A 27,889-nucleotide genomic window follows, 5' to 3' on the forward strand; every position below is an offset into this window, starting at 1 on the left:
TAAATAAAGCTGAATTTTGCAGCTGTTTTAAGCAATCAATGATTAACTCATCTTGAACAAGTACTGTAGCACTATGTTTGAAGAAAAGTTTTAGGAACAAACTTCTAAAAACCTTAACTCTGCGTATCTAGCATTTATTTATAAGATCAAAAAGAGCTAACAATATCAATTTCAAATCATTTCTGTGTTTAGCAGCATGACTGTACTGATCATGTCTCTTCCTCTTCTCCTTCCTGACACAGATGCTGAGTTTCATGATGTGGAAGATGTTGAGGAGATGGCAGAGCTGGAGGCAAGAGGGCCACGTCAGACCAGAGATGTCATGGACCAGCTACCAGTAAACGACTATGTAAGTATGAGCCTGAGGTTTATTGCTAAGAGACTGCGGTTAAGCAAGTCATGCTTCCCTCTTTCTTCATATAAATCGCTCATTTATCGAAGTTCCCTTTCCTAGCTTAAAACAGACTATATGGACCACAGGGCATTGAAATTGCTCTATATATCTACTTAAATCAGGCCAGTTCACTTACGACTCCCTTAATGACTTTCAGCTAATGGAGAGGGATATTTAGCCTTCAAAGTAGGCAAGTTTCCTTTAAGCCCGTTTTTATGTAGCCTCGCAAGGTCACTCGTTAATGAATAGATAAATATATTAATCATGCTTTAATTATCAAAGCATAAATGATCAGGCGACCAAAAGATTGTCCTTTATTTCTTGCATGAATATGTTCAATGATAAATGATTCTCATGCATTAACGCATTTGAAAACGCTTGCACTTCATATATAACTCTTAAACCAGCTTGTGACTTCTAGCCTCTGAACACACGGATAAGAAAAACTAGGAAAAAAGGCATATTTATCTGCAGAGGCCCAGGAATGTCTTGCCTACCTACCTCGTCCAGCGACAGCGGACGCAGCGTTCCATATAATTAAAGCAAACCCAGATGAAACCACCTTTCTTATTTGAAATCCTCTCCTTCTATCAGCTGTTTAATACATACCAATCCTGCCAATTCCGCGGACGGGCTGTGTTTGTGGGCAGAGCGATAACAAAGGCTTTTGTGAACGTCAGAGGGGATGTAGCTTCGGGTAATTGGAATCTGGACTCATGTAGATGCTGCTGGGAAGCCAGACATCCCAGACCTTTCAAAAAGACTCCAAGACCTAAACCTGTTGGCTTTCCCATTGGCCAGTGTCTGCCACCAAGGTGGGGAATTCATTTTATTCTGCAGGTCTCTTCCCGCAGTGCACGTTTTATAAATAATCATCAAAGTATCTGTCACAGAAGGCCTGAGATATACGAGGCTGACCTTTGCCGAGTCCTGTCATGCTGATGCGTCGCACACCAGCGCAGCTCTGGATATCTTTCAAACTGAAAAACTATCATCCGACCACGCTGAGAAATTGCATCATGGTCCTTGACCTACATCAGGAGGACAAGCCTATGATGATTGGGTCCAGTTGGACCTCAGATTTGTGCTGCGGTTGTTAACGGTAGGCGTTGTGACCCTGCGTCCAGGCTGAAAGTATTCAGGCTTACAGATCACTGATTAAACCTGCTTTCCCAGTTTTGTGTGAACTTGAGATGCACCGTTCAGTCAAGCAGCACTTGAATTGGAGCATGTTGTCAGGAGAGGCAAGGAAGCCAAGCACCGCCCCCGAGAAACCTGTGGAGGAGAAAATTATTATCAGTTTAGATAAATTAAAACTACTGCACCACCGTGCCTTTGACCTTGAATACACCTACAATATTTGCTAAAGATTTGTTGACTAATGATAAAGAGCGTAGGTGACTAAAAATGATAGAAAAACAACTTGAAGTAAAATGTACCATGTACAGCTTCTTTAATATCTTTAACCTGGAAATATCAAACAGGTATGTAAACATTCAATTAAACATAAAGCTACAATTTTTATCAGTTATGAATTTCAGTAGTAAGTAAGTAGCAGACTGCAAACTTATACTTCTTCCCATTCCAGATGTCTACATCACTCTACTGAGTTAAAGGGTACATCGACTATGAAGTCGTGTATGCTTAAATACATTATATTTGCCTTCTACAAAAAATTCATTTATTAAAACACATTAAGCAACATGTAATCCTCATTTTAAACTGTGGATGGCGCCATTATGTTTCGAACAGTGCATTCGGGTTCAGTGGTGTGTAATGGTTGTCGCCAAATATTACTACAGTTTATTATAGTAAATGCTATACTACAGTTTTTTAATAAGAATGTTTTTTTCCACACTCCCACCTTCTTACCTTTTAAATCATCTTTATTTTGATCATCTTTTATTTGTGTGTTTTCTGTATTGTTAATTTGTGTTACTCTCCGGTTCATATTGAAAGGTCTGAACAGAAGACGTTGATATAATTTTAACTCTTTCCACACGAATTTTTTTTAAGTGCCTGTCAGCGGCAGAATTTTTTATGATTTTCACAAAAGTTCAATGCCTTTCAGAAAATTGTCTTCTTCTTTAAACATACATATCAATATATCAAATGAAAAGAACAGACCTTCTGCGTTCAAACAAAAAATGTAAGTTTTTTCAAAAATACCAAGTTTTGAGCAAGAGGCTGAGATAATTTAATTTTTGTGAAGGACTTTTAATAGAGATTAGATTTAGAGCGATGATCAAAACATACACAGAGTTCTTACTGTTTGGCCTAAGCCAAGGGCTTGCTTCCGGGTTTTATAAGTTGGGTAAGAGCACCACCTGGTGGATAATAATGGAAATACGGATTGCCGGAAAAACTTGTAATTGGAATGGAAGCGTTTTCTCTTATTTGACGAGTTAAAGCAACACTATGTAATTTTTTTACCTTTAAATAATGTCTCTAAAATTATTTCAGTGATAGAACAACTTTTAACTGGACAAATTGTACTGTTGCTGCAACCTGAGCAGCCTCCTAGCTGCTACAAGCACACTCTGAAAGTGGCGGTGGAGGGTAGAGCATACAGCCCCGCCCCTCTCACTGACTGCAGAAGAGTGTCTGATACCAGGCACTGTTGCGCTTTTCAACCACATGGGGGAGCTGTAAGTCATTTTTACATGGAAACTACATAGTGTTGCTTTAACTCGTCAATGACAGGTAAAGATTTAATAGCATGTGGGTGTCAAGACCACATACAGCCACCATATCTGTATGCATTTACAACTCTCATGTTTAACATGTTTTCCTCGCTGTTTCAATAGAACAAGCTTTCATTGCAACCTTTTGACGTCATGTAAATGGCCTCCAAGTAAAAGGATTTTATCCTAAGAAGTTTATTAAAACTGAGACATTTGTACCGTTTTTAATTTCAAATTCATATAGCCAATTCCAGTGTTAATCTCTTTACTTGTCAATTAAGAGAAAACTTTTCCCTGCCAATGACGAAAATTTCCGACTTTCCGCAATGCCGCTGTTATCCACCAGGTGCAACTTATACAACACGGAAATAGTGCCTCACGTGAAAGAGAAAGAACTCTGTGTATGTTTTAAAGATCGCTCTGAATCTGATCTTTATTAAAAGTCCTTCACAAAAATTTTATTATCTCCGCTTTTTGCGGATCATGAAAAATGCTGACGCTGGCAACTTTTTTTTTTAACGCTGGCTGGGAAAGAGTTAAGCCATACATGTGTTTGGAGATGGGATATGATTTAAAGGAATGTTTACACAAATATGAACATTCTTAATTTACTCACGCTCATGCCATAGCCATATGACTTCCTTTCTTCAGATGAACACAAACAAATCATTTTACATTAAACTGCCATGCCGGCTATTAATTCTTATTTAGAGGTCAACAAAGTGAAGCTCCAAAAAGCACATGCATTCATCATTAAAGTAATCAAAATGATCAAAACTTTACATTAGACTTGACACTGAAACTAAAATAAATCTTCTCTTAAAGGGATAGTTCACCCAAAAATTAAAATTTTGTCATAATTGTTGTTAAAATGTTGTTATAAATCTGTATGAATTTCTTTTTTCTTATTAACACAGAAGATCTTTTGATAAATGATGGTAAGCACACAGCTGATTGTAAACATTGACTTCCATAGTAGGAAAAACAAGCACGATGGAATTCCGTCAACTTACCGGTGCTTACCATCATTTATCAAAATATCTTCTTCATCATTTATCACAATACTTCCGTAATATTTTTTCCTACTCTGGAAGTCAATGGTTACAATCAGCTGTGTGCTTACCATCATTTATCAAAAGATCTTCTTTTGTTTTCATCAGAAAAAAGACATTATACAGGTTTTGAACAATATGAGCAGGGCCGCTGCTTCATGCTTCAACACACAATGCAGCACAAAGTCATTTAAACGATTGAAGTTACATGATATAAATTGGTACTTTGTTATATTACAATCAGGCAGATGAGTTGGTGATGTCAGAAGTCAAAGCTATACATTTTCAAAGGCTTGTGAACTGACCTTACCAAGTGATGCACAGGTTTTATTCTGGACTTTTCTTTTCCATTGTGGGACAGAATAGGGATAGGTGTCTATCAGTTGTGATGTGTTTCTGTGCAAACGGATGTTATCAAATTATCACGAGAGCAGACTGCTTCACATGCTTTCTAATCGCTCTCGCTGTACTTTTATGTTTTTTTTTTTGCTGATATCATCACACCGCCATCGAACACACATTTGATCATGTGCAGTCAGGTGGCGGGGGCACGGCAGATGCGGGGATGGTGTGTCGCCATACTGTATACATACTATACACATACCATACTGCGTACTCTGTGTATAGGGAGCGGTGGTTCTAAATATGAGGTTGAGAAGATGATGAGAGAATTTTCATTTTTGAGTGAACTATCCCTTTAAGTCTGTTGTTAAATCTGTCTGCCAGTAAGTTGAATGCTTAACGGACCATACACTTACCATAGTGTTAATATATATTTAATACAATTCTGTGAAACAGTATCTCTAATGTCTATATTAACTTTAAAAGATGATGTATCCCCTGAGTAATGGTGGTCTGTGAAATAACTCTACATGGTGTCAAGTTAAAAATCAACTGTATGATGTGACATGCCATAATAAATGAGGAGATTTCATACTTTTCACATTAAATGCTACTACATCACACTCCATGGGCTGTCTATAATGTTAAACACAACAGAGAACATGACAGTGATGTCTGATACAAAATGCTAAAGTCAGCGATAGGCACCAGCTCTTAATTACTCTTACTTGTTTATGCATGACTGACAACATTTCCCAAAGTGCATCATTCCTTGTCACTGACACATATTGTACTGTAGACTGGCACAGTACGTCTTAAGCTTGTTAGTTATTAACACACACACACTTGCTCGTTTCAGTTGGATCACATCAGCATGATAAATTTGCCTCGGTGGAGCAATACCACTTATACTTTGTTTTATCCTAACCACACATTTCACTCTCCAAAAAAATCTCTTATTTTTCTAAATAACATCCACCTTCCATGCTGGCAGTGGGTTTTTCTGTAAAAGCCCGATAAAGCAAAGAGTACCGCGCTGACAGGCTTTGTGCCGCTTCCAAAATGAATTGTTGTCTCAACACTCTTGACCCTAAACCTGACAAACATTATGGATCAGTAATTGTCTTCATGCATTTGTGAGAGTAATAAATCAAACGCTACAGACATCATCCTGTTTTCTCCCGCAGCAGTCCAATCATTAGGAGAATGCAATTTTCGGTCCATTCATCATCGCATAGTGAGCTCATGAAAACTCATACATGCTACGTTTATGGAGAACATAATGAGGGATGAGAAAAAGAAATGCGTGTCATTATGCGTCTTCACAAACACACACACATACACCGATGCTACTGTGTCTGTCTATCTCAAAACCGAAAGATAAATAATGATAATTGTTTACCTGTTTATTTCACACAACATGATATGTATACATTATACACTCGAGGGATGATTCCTTGTAACCCCCCAAATAATCAAATTTAGTAATTACAACCCGCAGTATATTTATATACAGTGATTAATGAAAACATGTACAGTTGACACTTCAACACCCTTTGATATTTTCTTTTTTCGAACACTACAGCACACTCCAATCCCGATTTTCCGCCCCTTACTCTCGTTTGCGTCATTACCCAACAGCAAATCTGGTTGCCAGCCAACCAAGCGATCTGTCAATCGTATGCAGATCAACTGAGGTGACTAGCCGTGCAACAGTGTTTTTTAAATCAGCCAAATAACGTCATATTGTGTCTTTGCCTTGAAATAAAACCGTGTAAGTTCACTGTACTATCTACTTAACAGTTACAGGAGATACATAGTTAAGTGGTCCTTCTCAGAGCCCACCTCAACTGTGCAGGCAGATCAAAGGCATGGCACTCAGCCCTGGGTAATATGGAGAGGGCACGCGTACATGATCACAAAAGAGAGGGCCAAGGGCCATTAATTCTACCCAATTTACCTTTCACTCCGCTTTCATTTAGCCCTTACACCAATTCACACCCTGCCTGGAAGAGCAAATAAACCGATCCTTGTTGGGCAATCATTACCATGTTAATTGCCGTAGGAACGTGGCATTCGCTTTGTGCCAAAGTCAAAGGAGGGCATGGAAGTGCACAGGGGAGAGTTCTCATTTCTAAGCTCAAATGAGGCCATGGCTCGCTGTTCGGACTGAAGCGCCCAGGCTATGCTTTTATGGGAGTGGGAGGGATGGGATGAAAGGAAGAGTGTAATTATCTCAGCGTCTGCCGGTGTCAGACTTGATCTGATTGAGAACGGTCATGCAGCAGGTTTAAGAGACTGGAATCAGAGATGCTAAAGCAGAACGATGCCACCTCCGGCATAATGGAAAGGTCAAGGGCGTTATATCGTATCAAGACCGTCTACTTTAAATGCCACTCTGATCCCTGACATATCTGAGCATGACAGGGTTTTTATCATTGCATGTCTACGCCCCATAATCACTCTTCATTCGCCTTCGGAGCCCAGCTTTTTTATTGCTAAAATCAACCCATCAGTCACGAGCCCTGTGGTGAGATTGCAACTGTTGTTTGGCTGATGTTCTGACCCTGTTGACTCACTGTGTTCGCAGAGAGAAATTGGGTTGGAACTGGACAACAGCCTAGACGAGCAGGGCTACTGCTGCCAGTACTGTCGACGCGGGTACCGTTACTGCCGGCGATATTACGAGCCCCTGGGTGGCTTTTGGCCATATCCCTACTATTACCAAGGAGGACGGGTCATCTGTCAGATTGTCATGCCTTGCAACTGGTGGATAGCAAGGATGCTGGGACGAATCTGAGGAAGAGAGTCTGAATGAATGGTGCTACAGTATACTGCTCAGGAGAATGCAGTTTCATTTGTGTGAAACATCACATATGCTAAAATGTTATTCTTTGTCTAAAACATCTTATGGTCATATATGGGTATGTTATGTATTATGTGTCCTTAATTTTTTTAATTGAATAACCATCATTTATTATTTTAGGTCATGTAACTCTTTAGCAAAGTTTTATACTATGTTTTATCCAGTTTTAACTTTGCTAGCTAATTTTATATGCAATTTGATATTTTTTGAAGATAAAAGTACAACAAAATGTTTTTTTGAATTAATTTTAGTGCATTATACACCGCATTTTAAATTATTATGCACATCCCATATTTGTTTCTTTTTCCATACAGTCAGTAAGTTTAGAAATTTGATTTTACCCTTAACAGTTATATGACAGTGTGGATGTTATTCTATTTAAATTAAATTAAAGTGTCAAAATATACTTTAATAGCCTACTTTGAAAAAAATGTGAAAAATGTGCTGTTACAAATGATTAACTCTTTCCCCGTCAGCGTTTTTTTTAAAAATTGCCAGCCAGCACCAGCATTTTTCATGATTTTCACAAAAGTTAAATGCCTTCCAGAAAATGTTCTTCTTTAAATATATAAACAAATAATATATCAAATGAAAGAACAGACCCTCTGCTTTAAAAAAAAAAAAAGTTTTATCCTACCTTCATTAATCGTTCAAAAATGGGTAGGTTTCTTAAAAAACACTCAATTTTAAGCAAAAAGCGGAGATAACTAATTTTGTGAAGGACTTTTGATAAAGATCAGATGCAAAGCGATCTTTAAAACATACACAGAGTTCTTTCTCTTTCACGTGAAGTGCTACTTCCGGGTTGTATAAGTTGCGGATGTGCGCCACTGGTGGATCATAGCGGTATTGCGGAAAGCCGGAAATTCTCTTCATTGGCAGGGAAGCGTTTTCTCTTAATTGACAAGTTATCTTGCCACCTCCGGCATAATGGAAAGGTCAAGGGCGTTATATCATATCTGCCGTATCAAGAACGTGAGTTATCTTGTCAATGGCAGCAAAAGAGTTAAGCAAGTTGTAGTTCCCCTACAATATGGGTATGAAAAAATATCTTTCTAAACACAAAAAGTATGCATTATCTTAAAAAAGCAAATTACTTCCAATAACAATTTATATTTGGTGGATCTAAAAAGAAATTATTTAACTGTTTTAAGATTTATGAGTGATTCAAAGTAGGCTACAGAAAGATTTGACCATATAAAGGCTTTTAAAACTTATTTTTTTACTTAATATTAGGAAAAGGCACCAATAAAAAGCCAAAGTTAAGAAGCAAACATGTATTTAAACCTGCTGGTGTCTCTGAAATCCCAAGAACCCCTTTAATACAGGATCCTTTAGTGCATAAAGCTGTATTTCTATCACTCCCCCAAACCAAAACTTGCAAAAATGTAACATTTGCTGTGAACTCAGAATACAAGAAGACTATTTTCAAACTGTTTTATTCATTGACATGCCATAATACACTGAATAATGTAGATGAATGCCATTCTGGATTGTTGCTGAATAGCCACTATATTGAAACAAGACATGTGACATAGGGAAAGGTGGCAGAGTAATGATTTGGGCTGGAATATTGGGAAGTAAGATGGCAGGTCCCTTTAGGGTCCCTGAGGGTGTGAAAAGGACATCTAGAAGATATGTAGAGTTTTTGAAAGATGTTAACTTTGGGATATTAAGGGAATCGTGTCTTCTGAAATAAATTTACTTTTATGGAGGATAATACCCCATGCCCCAAAAAGCCCCACTGACTATTTTAATGAATATGGGCATAAAATAAGAAAGAAATCAAGGTATTACCGCCATCATCCTCTGACCTTAGTCCTATTTAAGAGCCTGTGGGGCTTCATATATGAAAGATCTGAGAGTTGGACAGCACTATAATCCCAAACATCAACTTAGGGATGCAATACTAGCATCTTCAAGTAAAATAAAGACGAAACCTTTACTTGTATGCTTTAATGAAAGGGAAAGTTAAAGTCAAAGATATGCTCCTACATTATATTATGTAACTTGTGTATAAACATATTTTTTTTTACTTTGTGTTTTTTTTCTGGACAATGTTTGTTTTGGGTCCATGCAGCACATTTGATCTGTTTTTGGATCATTATAATCCATTATATCATTATAAATTTGGTAAAGTGCATTCTGCATAATAATTTGGAACAGCATATTTTTCAAAGTATTAAAGTATCTTTTGAATTTTTTTTATTTCATTTAAATAGAATAACATCCACATATATAACTGTTGAGGGTAAAATAAAATTTGTAAACTTACTGACTGCATTGGAAAAATAAACAAAAATGGCATGTGCATAATCATTTGAAACATGGGGTAGTACAGCATACTGCAAATGTCACTGCATGTCATGGCAACTACCAATATATAATTCTCTTTTAAACGCTGCTGCATTCTGTTTGATTGCTTGTTTTGTAAGAACAGATTAAGTAATCTTGATCTACACTGTCAGAAAAAATTGTCAAAATACTCCAGATGCCACTGGGGCTTGTACCCTTTCAAAAAGTACAGCATTGCACCTAAAGAGTTCATATTAGTATAACTGTAAGGTACTGGAACCATATGTATACAAATCTAAAATGGACCTTTAAAATGTTCTGCAGTAACAGCTGGGATACATATTTTGACTATTATTTCTAACAGTGTACCATGATCCTAAAATGCAAAACAGAAACTTGCCCAGCATGGTAGTCAGTTCTGTACAATCCATGCAGGCCAAACATTATCACTCAGTAAACAGAAAATTAATTGTTTTAATTTCATTTTGCGTGTGTTGGTGTGTGTAGCTGTGCATGTCAAGGCCCTTTCTAAGGGTTCTTTATCTAGTCTTATATTGTACAGTGGATGCGAGGCATTGGAAACCATAAGTGAGTATAAGTGAATTTACAGCTTTTTGCATGTTTATGTTAAGAAATATTATTTTAATGTATTTACGCTGAAATATGACTGCTTAGTTTTTACATCCACAAAGTCCCTGTAGAACTTTGAAAATATGCATCTTAAAAGCTGTTTTGGTAGAAGTGAAGATCACAGATCAAACAGCTACATTAAAGTGGTGACATTGCTAACACCATAATTGCACATCTAAGATTTTCAATCAGTTCTCTGATCTAACCGTATGCTTTATAAAATTAATTTGTGTAGTTTTTACACATCTTTGTTTTTGTTCCTTTTGAATTAAATTTTAGTAAAAGTTTTATTGTCTGCTACTAATTTCTTATGCTGAGACACGGTGATGTAATCAAAATGAATGAGGGATAGTGACTTGCAGTTACTTAATATCTTTCCTGAAAAATTATTAGTGGTTGAATATAGACTAAACGGTAAAGGTAAAGAGAAGTAGCTCTATACAGAAAATAAAGTGATTTCTGGGTTACCACACTAAACGTTTCCCTTTAATAACACCCATAAATTATAAAGTGGTTATCAGGAGTGAGCAATTGAGATCTGTTGCAAATTTTACTGTCATAAAATCTAATTTACATGAAAAGTGGGATCTCATTTACATAAGAAGAGTCCAGTGTGACTACAAACTGCTTAAATCCTTAAGATTTAAGTCATTTTCACACTGGGCGAGATGAAGCGGCGCAAAGGTGAGATGCGATAACGCGCTGGAATAAAAACAGTAGTCTTTCGTACTGCGCATGATCATTCGTGCCACAAGAAAGCATGGATTTTTGTGTTGATTGTTTTTCTCATTGCTCTGCGATGACACACCTCATCCAAGATATTAGCTTTAACATTTTTGAATGTGTATAATGTGTTCAGCTATGAAACCTCTTGAATCCAATACGTTTTAAAATTCCTGTCTCTGTCATTCTCTTTTTCTCACACGCTGCCACAACTGGAGTTGGTTGTTTATTAGCAGATGTGTCATCAGTGCTGGCGCTTGACTGAAATTATAATTGTTTGAAAAAGTCTTTGAGATGTTTTTTCTGAGCCAGATAAGTGATTTTCCCTTTTTAGGTTACCGCTGAATGCAGAACACGCATTGTTAAATTTTACATTCATAACGTATATTGAAATTGTCACAGGTGGTGATCTCAGCAAAAAGTAACAAGACGTACGTTATTAGCATGGAATATGTGCTAATAGTATGAGGACACTGAGCAAATTCTAGTAATTAAGTTAATATTTTAAAACTAGTCAAATTTATATATTTTTTAAATAAACAAATACAAATAACATCTATGAGGATTGACCCTCACAGTCAACATCCTACAGCATCCCAAAATAAACAGATGTTTGTTCTCTCATTGGCGTCAGAAGATTCAGATGATGCTGTTGAAAATGTGTTTTGTGGAATATTCCTAGTTTTTTAAGATGGGGGGATTTTGGGGCACTAAATTTCGTGTCCCCTCCGGCTCTCGACAAGTCTTCTTCATGGAAAACATGAATCATTGCACTCTATGGATGACATTTGTAACTGTAGTTGCGGCATTACGCCACTATGGTGGCACTGTTTAATTATAAGCGTAGTAAGGTGCTGACTAAATGTTATAAGAAGAGGTGCAATTTAGGGAATTTAAAACTAGGAGCTATATTAGAAGTTAACCATTAGCTATATTTTGTAGATGTTGTGAAGGTGAATCACTGCCGACACCAGCTGATTATTAAAAAAATTTCCATCATAAAATTGTTGGGTGGTTCAACATCGCAATCTTTTAAAATTAATGATTCTTTTAAACCATTTCGTTTTAATGAACCATTGAAGCAATTCAGTCACCAAGCGAATAAATCGAAGATCAGTGACTGAACCACAGAATGGAGGACGTGAAAGAGCTTTTATCCGCATTTAATAAGACTTATTAGTAAGACTCAAGGCAATTAATGCAAATTATTTACAAATTATTGACAAATCGTTGACAAGTTACAAGTTGCTTCGTAGTTAATTATCTACAAAATCATTTTGTTTTGACTGTCCTGATGTATTCGTATAAAACCAATTATAGAAGCTATAGCTGCTTTAACTCAGTTTGTCTATAGTGGACCAAAACAGATAAAAGGAGAGAGAAAATATTATTTCATTTAAGGCGTTTATATGATTATTAAATATTATATAACACTAATTATTAGATGAAGCAAATGATAGGATTTAAACAGAAACTGTTTATTATATTAAGCAATAAAGGCAGTAAAATATGTTTGTCAACAGATGATGTCTATGACTGTTGTACAACAAGTAGCCTAACTATATTTCATATGATTTGCTGTTTGGTAACTGTAAGTGAACACAGCTGCTATTTTGTATGTTTTACAAAATATACAGTTAGAAATTGTCATTTTCTTTAATCGTTTAATACAGTTAAATAAATAGCACCACTTCTACCTGATATTTTACCTAAAATATTATGATTGTGCTGATAGAAAATATTTAAAGCGAAGATTGCATATGGACTCGAAATGCAAAAAATAATGATATCTGAAAGATTTAATGTTTTTAATTAAAAGGTAAGTGAGGATAGATATCAAATGCTATTTATTTGCAGTTCTATTTACTTTTCATTAATGTAACTATATAGTTTAAATATGCAGTTAGATTAATGCAGAATATTTTGCATAACAATAAAATGTATTTTAGAGTCAAATTTCTTGCATGTCCTGGGCACAGATTTGGAATGGCCCATATAGAGTTGTACAGTTGTAAGTGATAAGGTAGTCAATTTTCAGTTTATTGTGTTTAGCATGTTAGCCACAGGAAAAGCTGTGAAAATCTACGCTCAGTGATGTGCGTGGGATGCGGCCTTGTGATTCATTAAGGGATATGTATGTGTGCTTTTAAGCCATCAAACCAATGACCTTGGCATTGTCAGGGTCATGTCCTACTAGTTGAGCTTTAAAGCTATATACAGTAAAACCAGTTGAGTTACATGTAATAAGACATATATATTATTTGAAACTCTCATGAGGAAAAACCTTGAAAGGCATTATACTGACAAATACATCAATTCTGAGAAAGCAACAAAAAGAGCAGAACACAGGGCTTTCATCTCAAAACAAAAGATGGCACGTCTGTGACAAACAACCGCACAACATCACAAATCAAAGATGCAGGAAGCTGAAACTCACCTTGATGTTTATCTGTTTCATTTCCATGGTCAGTTTTCTTCTAAATGTAATCTTCATCAGCCATCTTTCTTGAAACACTTTTTCGTCTGCGAATACTAAGATCTAATTTACTAGAGGCCTGGGGTAAATGGATCAAAGCAAAAAATGAAAATACTTCATAGAAAGCTTATTACATCCAATCCTGTTTCTTTTATCACAATGTCTGAAAGTGCTTTGAGACACAAGCACTCATCTTGATGTGACGCTGTCAGGAAGTGAACTAAAACATCAGCTGAGGGTTACAAGAACCCCTAAGCGTATTACTAAATGAACGGTAAAATATAAGTGATTGTAAAATCAACCTTGGTAATCAGCATTTATTTCCGTAATGTATTTTGTACCCAAATTAACAACATTTATAATGCAAATAAAAAAATTCAGTTTGATCTTATGGGATTCGTAAGTATTTTATAAGGCGGCTAATTCATATGAATTTTTATGAAGTAAATTGTACAAAAATTAATTTTAAGAAAAAAGCATTCATGAAGCCCCTCCTCTGAAACTACTTTGATAAAAGCATCAAACTGAAACACAAATGAGGTCAACGATTTACCTTATGCCATGAGATTATATTATATATTTATTTATTTATTTATTTATTATTATTATTATTATTATTAGGTGCATTTTTAAGCAACCTTATGTTTAAGAGTATTTTATGACTAAATTTATATTAGTAATAATTTTAATTAACTACAGAGTAGCAGTACTGTACTGTATGTAACTATAGCAACAAGATTTAGCCTACACTAAAATTCATATTTAATCCAGATTATAAACAAATCTAACAAAAGCTTGTTTTCGGTTGTTAAAAGCTCAGATAGATTTAGTTGCATTTCACATATTGAATGTACTGAAAGTAAGAATGAAGCCTGCAGCAACAGTGACTGCATATGAGGGCAAACATGCAACCAGTCTGCAGTAAAGCAGGTGAAATGACTGCAGATTGCACAGGTACGTGCAAATTCATTCCTTTTGTTACCACATCAAAAGTGCATTGTAATTTACCTTCAAGCTGTTTGTTTCAGCTCCCAGGATTTAACGCGACCATTCGTATATTTGGAGCTGGCTGTCTGTGTTTTACAAGCAGCCTTTCTGCTCGAAAGCAGTATACGACCTACAAGAGGAGAGAGCAAATTGCTTGTTAAATGTCTATTACTAAGATGTGTCAATACTGCCCTCCAGTGGTTGTGTGCGGATATAGCTTTGGAAAATTAAGAAGCGTGTTGATCGTTTCATTTTTCAAAGGCGAAATTTTATCAATTCAAGCAGTGGAGGGATACAGGGTTCGAAGTTTAATAGCTATGTCAGAATATTGCTTTTAACTTCCTCGACGTGAAACGGCTGTTTTAAAAATTTGGTGTTAATATAAAGTGATGAACAAAGGACATGATTGGAATAGGGGCCATTAGTTTTTGCTCAGTAGTAAAAATGAAAGCATTGTTTGGTCTTTGTGTGCAGCAGTATCCTGGTGTGTGAGTAATCTGGAGCTTGAGGCAGATTTCTAATGACCGCCATCTCTCAGCCACCCCGCCACTCCACGCTAGAGAGAGGCCGTGGTGCAATAAACACTCGCTCTCCTCAAGCATGTCATTGGCCCCCAGCTACTTGTCGTCTTGCTTTAATAATAGCACGTTCATAGAGCTCCTTTCTACAGCTGTGTTGATTTAAAGACCACAGCTGGCTACAAACTCGACTTTACCTTGTATACCTTTACCACATCCGTATTTTGAATTATACAAGACTTATTTCCTTTAAAGCGTAGAGAATATTTGTAGTTATTTCGAAGTCATGCAGAGTTGCGCAGACCGATCGGGGTATCACGACACAATTATGTGACGTCATACGCCTCAGCTTGGCATACTTTTATACTACTACTACTACAACGGTGTGTACTTTAAGCTTACATATAGGTACCTGACAAACCATGGGTTTATTGTAGTAAATGTGTAGTACTTTTTGGTGTATAAACTAGGTTTTACTACACTAACCATGGGCAATGCTTTTGAAAACCATAGTTGTCAAAACCATGGTTATTGGTTATTACAGTTAAAACCAAAAAACATTTTTTTTACCTGTAGTAAAACCATGGTTAATTTTGTCACAGTTACGTGCTGTGACGCCTGTTATGAAAAAGTATATGATTGCAAAAAAATATTAACGGTCGATGCAATCCCACACATCAAAATAAATGACAACTCCCATGTGACAACAGTGGGGCAACCTTCCGATCTCTTTGATGAAGCCAATACGGAAGTGACTTAAACTGCAATTCACCGACTGGCCGCTAGATGCTGGCTTCAAAAGGGAGTCAATTTCCATAGACCACCATGTTAAAATGGCCAACTTGACAGTAAAAAATAATGTTTACAGCCTGGTACAAAAAGTGTTTATACAGCTAATTTTGCCCTTCATGACAACTGTGAGGAATGTTTTTGTAACTCATCTGTTTAAATTATATTAAGCCTTAAAGTTCTGCATAATTAAGGGCGTGGCCACTTGAGTGACTGTTGAACAGCCACTGCTGTCACTGGAGTCGACCTAGGGGGCGTGGTGTCAGCAACCTGTCACCTCAGCTTCACCCACGTCCGGCCTCTTTACCCATGTTACCCGCGAGTTTACCCATGATATCTGCGAGTGATGCACGATGACACGCGGCCAAGATGGCGACGGATCTTCAGAAACCTAGTGGTGACATCACGGACACTACGTCCATCTTTTTTACAGTCTATGGTGACAACTTACCCCTTAAAAGAACACCTATTTCATTGCTAAAACATGTTATGATGTGAATTTGGTATAATACAATGCAGAGTCCTGCAACAGGTCGGGTACCCGTGGATACCCGCATAAAAGTGTCTAAAACGGGTGGATTGTGACATTCCTAAAATTCACGGGCGGGGATGTGGGCGGATAATTAACTCTGTGCGGGCGGGTAGTAGCACGAATGAAAATATGTGGTTGTTCACACCAAAACTTTTAAAACGCCTGGAGGACACCAAATGCCAGTTGTTTTTCCAGCCAAGCGCTTTTTAGCTGTGAGCCGGTTGGTTGTTGTGATACTTGTCCCGCCCCTCCTCCACTGTGATTGGACGAGCGGAGCTTTTCACTTGGGTCACCGTTTACTTTGGGGTATGTACCTTTTGCATATCTGTGACAAAGACATGTACTAATACACACATACACACCAAAGGAAAGGTAAAATCGTGAATCAGACCATAGGTGGTCTTTAATACATGTTGTCACATAAGGTCACACTCAATGCTGGGTTGTTTCAACCCAACTGCTGTTATTACAACCCATGGTTGGGAAACAACAACCCAGCATGGGTTAAAAGCATTTAGAGTGAATGTAGCCACAAATTTTTTTGCCAAGACTTTAAGCCATGTATTCAAAAATTGAACTATAAAATTAAACAAGAAATATTTACAGTTTCCCTTTCCTTATATATTAATTTATACTTAAAGAGCACCTATTATCCGATTCACAATTTTACATTTTCTTGAAGAATTTACTACTGACTAAACCATGACTCAAACACCAATTTTGTGCAATGCAGAGTAGCTTGTTGTTTGTCGTTTCTCCGATCACAAGTGCGCACATGGTTTTTAACGTTTTAATAATCCTTACCTTACCAATCTGTTACGTCCTGCTCAAGCCGGGCTGGCAAAGTTGATCGCTCAGCTTGGTCATCTGCATTTTCTGGATCAGATTTGGTTCGTATTGATAAGATAGTAAAGACGATAACTCCTGTCAGTATTGCATTGGGAGTTGATCTTTCAGACATTTCAAGGTGACAACAGAGGTATTCCAGCCAATCACAACATTCTGGTTAGTTGGCCAATCGGAGGACACAGTGCTTTTCAGACCGATGAGACAGGGCGAGAGCACCAATAATGTACGGTAGGTGGAAAATAATGTTTTTTGAACCATAAATGACGCGAACAGATTGTTTTAAAATAACGTTGTTTTAAGCAACTTAATCGGTACTCTTTAATGTAAAAATTGTACATTCACATTTAAAGGCAGGGTATCTGATTTTGAAAAATGCTAATGTAGCCTACTAGCACTGCATTCACAATCCGACCCTCCATTCAAATCGCCATCCAAAGCCACGCCTCCTCCAAAAACACATGAACACACACAGACCAGAAGCCCATCCATATCTCATTCACCAGTGAGAAAACTTTGCAGTAAAAGTGAATAACATTACCAAAATAACGAACATGAACATCTGTTTTAAGTCAGAATTAGTTAAAGCACGTTTTCTGTACTGTATACGTAGTAGCATATCGTTACGCTAATTTGTAAATGAACACAAACATCATAGGCAACACAATCTTTCGTCAAAGTAGAAAATCTGAATCCATTTATATACAATCATATCACATACCTACCTTACCATAATAAACATTGCAATGACCCTTTCAGACCCTTTGCCTCCCGCAGCTGTTTGCATCTTGTGGTAAAGCAGTGAAGTTACCGATGTTACTTTGGGTTTTTGCTCTTTGCTGATCCATACGTTTTTTGCCGTTGTTTCAAAAAATTTATTTCGTTTTGTGGCTCCTGTGCAGGTTGTCAATTCAGCAGGAAAGTTTGCAATTCTCCCTCTGTTTACAGATGAGAGGTGAGCGCACTTGAATGCGCTGATGACGTATGGTGTCTGCGTGAACACGTTGCGCAGTGACACATGCAAAACACGTCCACAGATGAGGGGCAAAAATTGCATGCGTTCAATCCCGCGGGCAGCACGTTGGAGACCCCTGTGCTAGAGCATCTGTATTTAAAAGAAATACCATACACTGATGCTAAACCCTTAGACCTTTTAAACAATGTATAGTAATGTTAATATTATTAATGTTTGTAGACAGTAGGCTATAAAGATATTGTTAGCTGCGTAAAAAAAACAACTGATGCCATCGCGCCCACAAATTAGTGCGCGTTGGGAGGTTAAATGTTCATGTTGGGGAGAATGGGAATTGTACGGGTGTTTTTGACAGCTACCATAAAGAATATAACTTAAAAGGTCCCATTTTTCCTGTATTTAAAGCTTTAATTGTGTTTACGGTGCACAATGCTCATGTTTCGTGTGAAAAAAACTGCAGTATTTTTAACACTAATTCCTTGTTATATGAAGATCCTTCAGAAATGCGTAACAAGTTCTGATTGTGTAGCTGGTTAAGTATGTTGTAATTCAACAGCAGCTTAGTTTAGCTGGTGACTGGCGTATTCCTGTAGGCGAAGGTTAGTCAAAAACTCTTTTATATATAGTTATATATCCAGGAAGTAGAGGGCTGTAGTCCAAACTGGCCATTATCTGTAGTCCTTATAAAGCAAATTCTATTGAACAAAGTATATCGCTTGGAATTGAACTTTGAGCTTTATAGTTTTGCAGGCATTATTTATACTCTAACAGCAACCTTACAAACCAACTAAAGTTTGAAAAATGGGATCACAAAAAACAGCCGCTTCAGTATTTGTAGAAATATAATAATATGTCTTTTGATTTACACAAACCACATTAAAAACTGCACCAAGCGTTTTTAATAAATAACCTGTTGCCATTTTGCCTTCTTCATGCAGTTGCATTTAACAGCTTTAGTCTTGTGTTTTCCTGTATGTTATTGTTTTATTTTCTGTGTTGCCTGAAGGGTTCACAGTGCTGTGTAATCTGCAGCTGTGTGTGAATAGTAGACTTGAGGGTAAGAGCTTCAGCATGTACCAGCTGCCAGATGGCTCCATCAGCAGGCACACATGCCCACACACACAGACACGCACATCCCAGAGAATAAGACCAACAAATGCCACACCACTGAGTAATGACACACAATCATTTGTATCCTCACCCCCGAGTCATGGCACACACAGTGCTGCAGGTGTGAAAAGCATCAGGAAAGTGTTTGTGTCCACTCGCAGTGTGCAAGATAGCCTACATCCCACCTAATTTTGCCCATTTAAGCACGGTTAAAATGTCAGTGCACTCAAATAAGGATACAGTTTAGCCTCTCATCTTTGATTGTTCAATTACTCTTTTTGGCACTTTGATTCCTATAAATAACAGATTGCACTCATTCTGAAGTTACACAGCAACGTCATAGTCTCCAGACGGTACAGACAAGCTAAATAAGAGAGCACATATGGCTAGAAACACAGCTCCCTGCAGCAGATTTCGTTCACAGCAAGATGTTGTAAGATACCTCGGAGCGCATCTGACCTCTGAGTAAAGCTGTTTTAAACAATGAAACGGCAACTGCGTGAACCTTGCACGCTTTGTGTTGTTTTCCAGTCAGTGTGTGATCTTCAGTTTTAATTTACAATGCAAATGGGAATAAAAGATCACAAGTTTCTGTTAAGGCAAAATGTGTTTTATTATATTTCTTCTCCTTTGGTTGTCTTTTTTTAGAAAAAAAATCTATTCTACTATAAGAACATTAAAAACAAAAGGTAAGCCTAGAGAAAAGGCAAGATTGAATTATAGAAAAAGCACTGGCATACGTTTACCCTCAATAAATGACTGATCATAAAACCTGTGGTCGACAAAATTTTACAGAAGGCAGGTCTATTGATCACATGCTGGCCAGGGTGCAGTGCAGTGAAACAATTTACTTATACGAAAAAGTCACAGATTGTCTCAGGTTGACGCAATATTGCATAATACACAAGGTGTAGCCACGATTGTCAGCGCAACCATCGATATTTAGCACAGCTCCGGTGTTGGTCAAATAAAGTTTGGGGCAGAGGCCTGCTGCCCATGTTTAGCTTCTGGGTGTGTCAGGGAGTCCACATTTATTCAGTCACTTCTTCCAATTGAACTCTTATTTCGTTTAAGATCAACGCAGTTGCAATATCCACACGGAAATGTAGCTATTAAGTGAGCGTGCTCTAGATTCATTGGATATAAATGAGGTGAGGAAGGAATGGAAACCATACAGAAGACTACATCAGCTACAAATAAATACATTTAACAAGACTTTACAGCAGAAGCATCTCGCTCTAAATGTCGCATAGGGAACCAGCTTTGCCTGAGACAAAATATTTGTCTTAAAAAAAAAAAAACTGGTGTGTAAAGGAAAATGCGGCAATAAAGTAAAACAGGGTAAAAGTATGACAGCTTGAAAGGCGAAAACCAAAGGGCGTTGCATTTATAGCACATATGCTCTGTAAAAATGGCTTTAAACATGTCACAGTGAACAAGAACAGCATAAGGCTTAATCTCATAAAGCTACTTTGTATCCCATTATATTGGAAAAATAGATAACATATGAAAGATGTGCCGATTACATGGAATGCTCGGAATTGAAAAATACAGCTTGCGATAAACATAATATATTTATGTTGTGGGTAAAATCAGCCCTACATACTGCATATTTTCCCTCTTTTTGCATTTGTTTAAAAAGACTTTTTATACAGAATTTAGAAAATAAATAAATTTGTGGCCATAAATTGAATCTCGGTTGTATATTATATTTATATATATTTTATATATATATATAACTGCGTTCCATGTCATATGAACAAGATTATAATCGGGGAAATACTTTAGCAGATGATTTTGGAATTTGTCACTATACTCTCTAGTCTATTATATACAAACAAAGTCAACCTGAACTGTCTCTCTGGACAGGCAATGCCCACTTCCATAAAAGCACATGGCTTTGATTTGTGTGTGATGGTTTGTATTGTTTAAGGGGATGAGAAAATGTCATAAATCTTTTTTGTTTACAGAATGGATCATATAATCCTCCCTTTTAAACCATCACTTCCAAAACAAAGCTTTAACCACCCGTAGCCTTCCCATGAGGCATACTCTCTGTCCTGTTACAAAAGGCATACTTCTGGGCATTTTAAAGTCCAATGAGATGCTACTTCAGAGGGAAATAAACTCCTCATAGGGAACTGAATTCTTTAATTTCAAGTCAATGGTATGTTGTTGGTTTTATTTTGGCTATCCACCACTCCTCCTTTGGTCCCTGTGTTGGATCAAGTCTTTGGATTTGTCTGTGGAGATAAGCGGAGATGGAAACATCTCAACTGGCACATACGGTGGGAAGATCCCTGGTTGGAGAACGGCTGCTCTCTTGTCGGGGTTCAGGAGGGGTAATAGAGAGCAAGCCGAAAGAGCTTTTATGACATCACGATCGCGATCCCTTAACGTTCAATTCTGAGTACAATATCACAATACAAAAGTCTTCCAGTCACAATGGCGATTCTAACAATCAAGAGCAATAAATTACAGATCATCTGCTCCACTGAAAAATCCTGTTTTCACGTGTTGGTCGATTGTGTCCACATTCCTCTGATGGTTTAGGTCTCGGCAGGCTCTGTTTTTACCTGGATGAAGTGCGAGGCGTGTATCTGCATGGTTCCCGGCAGTTCCTGCAGCTCTTGAGAGACCTCCAGAAGCTCTTTGGCCTCAGGCTCTGGATGCAGGGCTACTTCTCCCCTCACCTCCAGCTCCTCCACAGGGGTGAGGCCCTCGCTGGGGCTTCTGGCCAGCTGACCCATGTCCAAATGTCCATTGAGTGTCTGGCTCAGCTCCTGACCTGCATTATTGATGATCACAGTCCTGTAGCTCAACTCCGCCATTCCCTCCTCGATCTCCTCTTTGCAGTACGGTGTCATGTTGGGGTTGCTGTTGACCAGAGACTGAAAGTACTGTGGGTCTAACATCTCCTCTTTTACGTGCAGGCCTTGAAGTTCGCTCTGCTTCAGGACAGTAGCGATGACCGTTCCAGGCTGCTGAGCCACTACGGGCTGCCCGTTTGCATTGAGGGTGACCAGGCGGGTGATGCCATTAAGAGACCCGGCTTGCTGTGGTGTGGTGCTGATGACCCCCCCGCTGGATGAGCTCAGCGTGGACACGAGGAGTTGCTGGTGCTGAATGCTGTCTGTTGTAAGAGAGGCAGTCTGGATGGTGAGCACATCTTTACCCCCGGGGCTGGAGGAAGGCACGGTGTGGAGAATGACCCGAGGTGGGGAGGCATGGCTGGAAGAATCCCCAGTGGTCAGAACAGAAGACAAGGGAAGGGTCTGCAAAGTGACAGGGGGTCTTCCCTGAGACCCTGACGTGAGGACCATGGGAACAGAGCCGGGCATATTAATTGTCCTGTGAGATAAAGAGAATACTTTAGCTGAAACCTTAAGTAGATAAACTCATTTGTAATCTAATGCAAAGTAAATTGTGACGTAGAAAACACAAAACATATTGTTGCTGTCCTTCCGAAATCTTGTTTCTCCATATTTTGTGAATTTCATCTTTTGTCATAACTCAATATTATTGGACACTTTTTATGTTTGTCAGTGGGTTTTGCAAATATTCCATCCAATAAGAAGTATTAAAAATGCTCAACCCAGACAACAAAGAGTGAATTTGGATATACAAGCTTTCGGAAGGACAGCGACTATATGCTAAATAAAGTACATATTTTATATGCTATATAACCTAAGAAGAATAAAATGTAAGTACATACAGTATATGACGAACAGCAGGTCTGTTCCAAAACCTATTGAGCTACCAACCTAAATAGTATTTGAAGACATCATAGGAGCGCCCAAAAATTAGGCAGCAAGAAAAAATTTATTACAGCTATATTTTAAGGCAGAACACTAAATGGAATTACAAAACCAAACCAAGATGACGGACAGATATCATAAAATAGTAAAAAAGCATTATGTCATTATGCCACATCAGCCTAGAAAATCACAACTTTTAATTTTCCGTGGGTCTTAGTACACGATATAACTACAGAAAAGTCAAGTTTTAAATAGGAAAAATATCAAAACTATTTGGTTATATTTTTTTTAGCTCTACGCTAATGGTCTAATCAGATTCAATGGATTGTGCTAAGCTATGCTAAAAGTGGTACCGCCAGACCCAGAGATCGGCTGAATGGATTCCTAAACGGTAAGAATCAAATGTTTAACTCTGGGGAGCTGAAAACTAAGCATATTTTCAAAACAAGTGGAGTGTCCCTTTAAAGGGGACATATCATGAAAATCTGACTTTTTCCATGTTTAGATGCTACATTTGGGTCCCCAGTGCTTTAATTTACAAAGAAAATTTTAAAAAGATCAACCCAGTAACTTTAAGTAAGTTTTGGTAAATCATTCTCTGCAAGCATGTGAAAAAATATGTCATTGAAATTTTTGTCCCCTTGTGATGTCATAAGGAGATAATACCACCCCTTAATCTGTACTATCCATCCACAACACTGCCATTTAGTGCAAGGATCAGCTCATTTGCATTTTAAAGGGGCAAATTTTTGCTCACACCTATAAAGTGTCCATTTTAACATGTTTTAATAAATTATCTATATATGATATTTTGAGCTAAAACTTCACATATGTACTCTGGGGACACTGAAGATTTCTTTGACATCTTAAAAAGTTTTGTGAAATGTCCTCTTTAAAGGAATCAGTGGATCTTACACATCTTACACTACGCATAATACGCAAATATTATAGTTATTATAGTTTTTAAAGATATTTTTTTTTATATTTTTCTTGCAAAATCACTTTGTTTGCCCTAAGAAGGCCATTATTAACCCTTTGAAGCCATGTGGATTACTTCTTTAAAAAATGGACCCCGTTTTCTGCCATTACAAATCTTGGAAGAGCCAAGACATTTACTAAAAGAACTAAAATTGTGTTCACCTGAAAGACGTATGTATCTCGGATGGCCTGGGGTAACTTTAATTTTTCACCGAACTATCGCATTAAATCAACCGGAAGCCGAATTTCCTGTGCACTATACAGTTCACTTAAGAGGCTCCATGTCATTAGGACACTGCCTTAGAAGGCAAATACCTATAAGTCAGAAGACAACAAGGCAGCTCACTAGGCTTCAGAACAGAACACATCTGTCCACGTCCTGCTCGTGTGTAGGTGTGTTTGTGCAGACGCAGGCCTCTCACCTTACGGAGTGTGTTTGCGCAGGGACTGCAGCTCCCTGATTTGGCTGCAGAACGTGGACCGTCTGCAGCAGCTGGTCTGCTTGTTTTCCGTTGCTGATCAGATTGGGGCTTATTTCCCTTTTCACCGACTTCGCCTGTGTGGTTCCAGAATTTTTCCCTTGCGCGCGCGATGAGCCGCGGTTCACGTTCCGTCCGTGAGAAGCCGGGCGGTGCCCTCCGTACCCGGGGCTGGGGTCGTCCCCCTGGCTATCATCCTCGTCAATAATGACCAGGTCTGTGGGCATCTCCTTAAACTGATAAACAAGCCTCTGTCCTTCAACCTTGGCCAGTATGCCCCTCTGGTAATAGTACCTAAAAGAGAAACGAAATGAGAGTTCAAGAAAATCTGTTCCTGTGGCTATGATTGGTCCCTCTGGGTGATTCGTAGCCATTGGCTTACCTGAGTGCTCTGCCCATTGTCTCATAGTTCATATCAGGCTTGTTTTTGTGCTTGCCCCACAGTTTGGACACGGCCTTGGAGTCCACCAGCTTAAAAATGCCTTTCTCTCTTTGCGTCCATTTGATGTATTTAGGACAGGTGTTTTTGTCTTGCAGCAAGGCCAGAAGGAACTCCCACAGGTAGATAGTGTTACCTAGAAGAATAAGGGTCTTTAATATTCCTTTGTCGACTCATTAAAAGTTAAGTTATAAACCGCTTAACCACCTTTTATATTTCACACTCGATTCCTTACGGTTTTATTTAACAACCCGAATTGGCAGAGGTGCAATTATTGTATTCTTTCTCATAACCTTAATAAATCAATTCTCAGTTTGCGCTAACCTGCAACGGGTTGGAAATTAATTAAAGGGTTTTGGCAGTAGATTATTCTTGTTTGTTGTGCGCTTTGGCCAGAAGTGGTTAAAAACAGCTTCCCCGGCAACCGGGGCTGGAAAGAGACCAGACCGGAGTGTCAGGGTGATGTATATGTATGCGGCCGGCCTCCTCTCCGAGCTGGGAACGGTTCGCATGCATAAGGGGGCTCTATCAGGACAGCATCGATGTGCCCTCCAGCCCACTATCACTTTTAGTTTCCTTACAAACGCAGCACTTTGAGAGCGCCTCATCAATTAAGCAGCCCCAGCCCTCCCTCTATCCGACAGCAAAGCCCCAGAATAAGCGACGTTTAATGCATACGGGAGTGAGATCCGCTACCTTTCAAACTTTTCCCCTCACGATGCAATCTGAGGTCACGCTTACCTTTGCCCTCTTTGCTTTTTTTCTTCAGCGGGAGAGATGGATTGGTGATGGGGGAGCAGGGCCGCACTGATCTTGGTTTGCGCACTGCAGAAAGATTGAAGAATGGAAATGGTTACAAACTTCTGATTCTCTCAGGGAACAAAATACATTAATCGTTCACCCCAATAATGACAAATGTGCTATACGTATTTTCTTATATCCAAGGCTATTTGAAAAGTGGGTAGGACACAGTATAAACCTTATCAGCTTGGCTCATGAATTTTAATAGCTCGGCAAGCAGCCCACTGCTGAAGCAACTTGTTAGCAGAGGCCTATTTTTTTTTTTTATTATTCACCTTTCGTTTAATATAATGCTGAAAAAGGAAACACTGAGGTGTGCGCTGCCTCTTACTGGAGGGTTTTGGTACCTTTCTTTTTGGCAGGCTTGCAGAGGTTCTTTTGAGGAAGCTCATCCATGGAGGACGTCTCGTCATCCATGTGAACATCCATGCAGCCGTTTGAGAGCTGCTCTGGCCGCAGGGAAATGTAGGTCAGGTCGGATTCCAGCATATTCCCATATACTACGGAGCAGAAGAATAAGAATTTATTTACAAACATTTACAAAAACACAAAAAAACGCATCAGTGTGTCCTAACATGTGTAGTTTATTTTCAAGAAGTCTCTTCACAAGCATCGCTACATGTAAACATTAGCATGTAAACAGCCGGTGAGTCATCACATACTCATGCGTTTCTCATCCAGGATGTTATTAGGAGACTCCATGTTCAGCAGGGCCTCAGCTGCTACAATGGTTTCCATATTGTCCTCTCCGCCTGAGACTGGGGTCTCTATTATGGACAAACACAACAAGTACTTACTAACGCTCCTTTCTGTGATCAAATGTCTCCAAAAAGTAGTATAAATAATATAACATCCAATAGAATATCAAGTAGGGTTGCATAACGATTAATCGCGATTAATCTATTGCATAATAAAGGCTTTTGTTTACATCATATATTTGTGTGTACTGTGAATAATAACTTTGTATTAATAAATAAACACACAGTCATGTATATATTTAAGAAATGTTTACATGCATTTTATATTTATGTATAATTTATATTATATATAAATATAAATACTTAATATATATATATATATATATATATATATATATATATATATATATATATATATATATATATATATATAAACATTTCTTAAAATTATACATGCTTGTGTGCATATTTATATATAGATAATTATTATTCACAGTTCATACACATATATGATATAAACAAAAACCTTTATTCTGCAAAAGATTAATCGCGATTAATCGTTATGCAACCCTAATACCAAGGCTCAAATAAGCTACAGACATAACATAACATCAAATCTGATTGGCTGACATCTTTAATTGTTAGACTCACCAGACAGCCCCACATCTCCCATGATGTTTTCTTCCACCACATCCTGAATGGCGTCCACCATGATGCCATTTGTCACCTCATCTGCCTCCAGTCCAGAGTACACCTGCATGAGGTCGGCGGCAGGCACCTGCTCCACGATCACGGCCGGGAACACAGAAGGGTCGTCCAGCTGTAGGTGAACAAACAAACAAAGAGGTAAATGCGCCATTGATCTAAAAACCAGCGAATACATTCACCACTGCGCAGTGCTTTTAGTGGAAAAGCCTTAAAGTGCACCATAATTGCTGTGAAACACATAAATTTGCCCCTTCCCTGTAGATGAAAGCCTCTAATCCACAATCGTCCTGGTTATCATTTTCAGAAGCTGTGACTAATGGTCCATTCATAATGACTTTAACCTGAGCCAGTTCAGTCACTTGTACGGACTGCGCACTGTCAGCATAACAATAAGACACAGTATTCATGGGCCGGACACAGACTCATGTAGGATCATGTGAGGGAATGATGTAAAAATACAGCCGCAGAATGTATCATAGTTCCAGTATGTGCAAGAAACCTTGAACTTCGTGCCAGGAACACCAGTAAGGGCTTCCTCATTTCCACTGTAGCATTCCTGGATCTGGGTGGAGATTACAGTGGAACTTCACATAGAGGGAAAAGAGGAAATAGCTGGTATTGGACTCAACAGCCACAGGAGACCGACACTTACCGTGCCACACATACACAACAGCATGTACAAATGCCTTTCTTATTTTCCAGATCAGTGATTCTGTGTCTTAAGTACTCAAGGGGGACTTAAAGTATATATTTATTATTTCTTGCCATGAAGGAAAAACAGTACATACAATTAAGGAGTTTTCCTAAAACA

The 27,889-nt window shown here is 38.2% G+C and overlaps 2 protein-coding genes across 4 annotated transcripts in view; one reads left to right on the forward strand and one right to left on the reverse strand.

Moving 5' to 3' along the window:
• tnmd (tenomodulin) overlaps window positions 1-10,567 on the forward strand; it is a 55,270-nt gene extending 44,703 nt beyond the window's left edge. The window contains exons 6-7 of the mRNA XM_065273087.1: window positions 243-349; window positions 7,063-10,567. Coding sequence (XP_065129159.1) covers window positions 243-349; window positions 7,063-7,272 — 317 coding nt within the window. The 3' untranslated portion in view covers window positions 7,273-10,567. The remainder of the gene's footprint in view (window positions 1-242; window positions 350-7,062) is intronic.
• Window positions 10,568-19,805: 9,238 nt separating this feature from the next.
• The window catches only part of elf1 (E74-like ETS transcription factor 1), a 47,148-nt gene continuing 39,064 nt past the window's right edge, over window positions 19,806-27,889 (reverse strand). For all 3 annotated transcript variants that reach the window (XM_065273129.2, XM_065273126.1, XM_065273132.1), the window contains exons 3-9: window positions 27,022-27,190; window positions 26,335-26,439; window positions 26,020-26,172; window positions 25,613-25,696; window positions 24,815-25,007; window positions 24,376-24,726; window positions 19,806-22,568 (exon numbers count right to left, since the gene is read on the reverse strand). In XM_065273129.2, the coding sequence (XP_065129201.1) occupies window positions 21,767-22,568; window positions 24,376-24,726; window positions 24,815-25,007; window positions 25,613-25,696; window positions 26,020-26,172; window positions 26,335-26,439; window positions 27,022-27,190 (1,857 nt within the window). In that variant the 3' untranslated portion in view covers window positions 19,806-21,766. The remainder of the gene's footprint in view (window positions 22,569-24,375; window positions 24,727-24,814; window positions 25,008-25,612; window positions 25,697-26,019; window positions 26,173-26,334; window positions 26,440-27,021; window positions 27,191-27,889) is intronic.

The sequence above is a fragment of the Paramisgurnus dabryanus genome, chromosome 16, assembly GCF_030506205.2.
Source record: "Paramisgurnus dabryanus chromosome 16, PD_genome_1.1, whole genome shotgun sequence".
Taxonomy (NCBI): Eukaryota; Metazoa; Chordata; class Actinopteri; order Cypriniformes; family Cobitidae; genus Paramisgurnus; species Paramisgurnus dabryanus.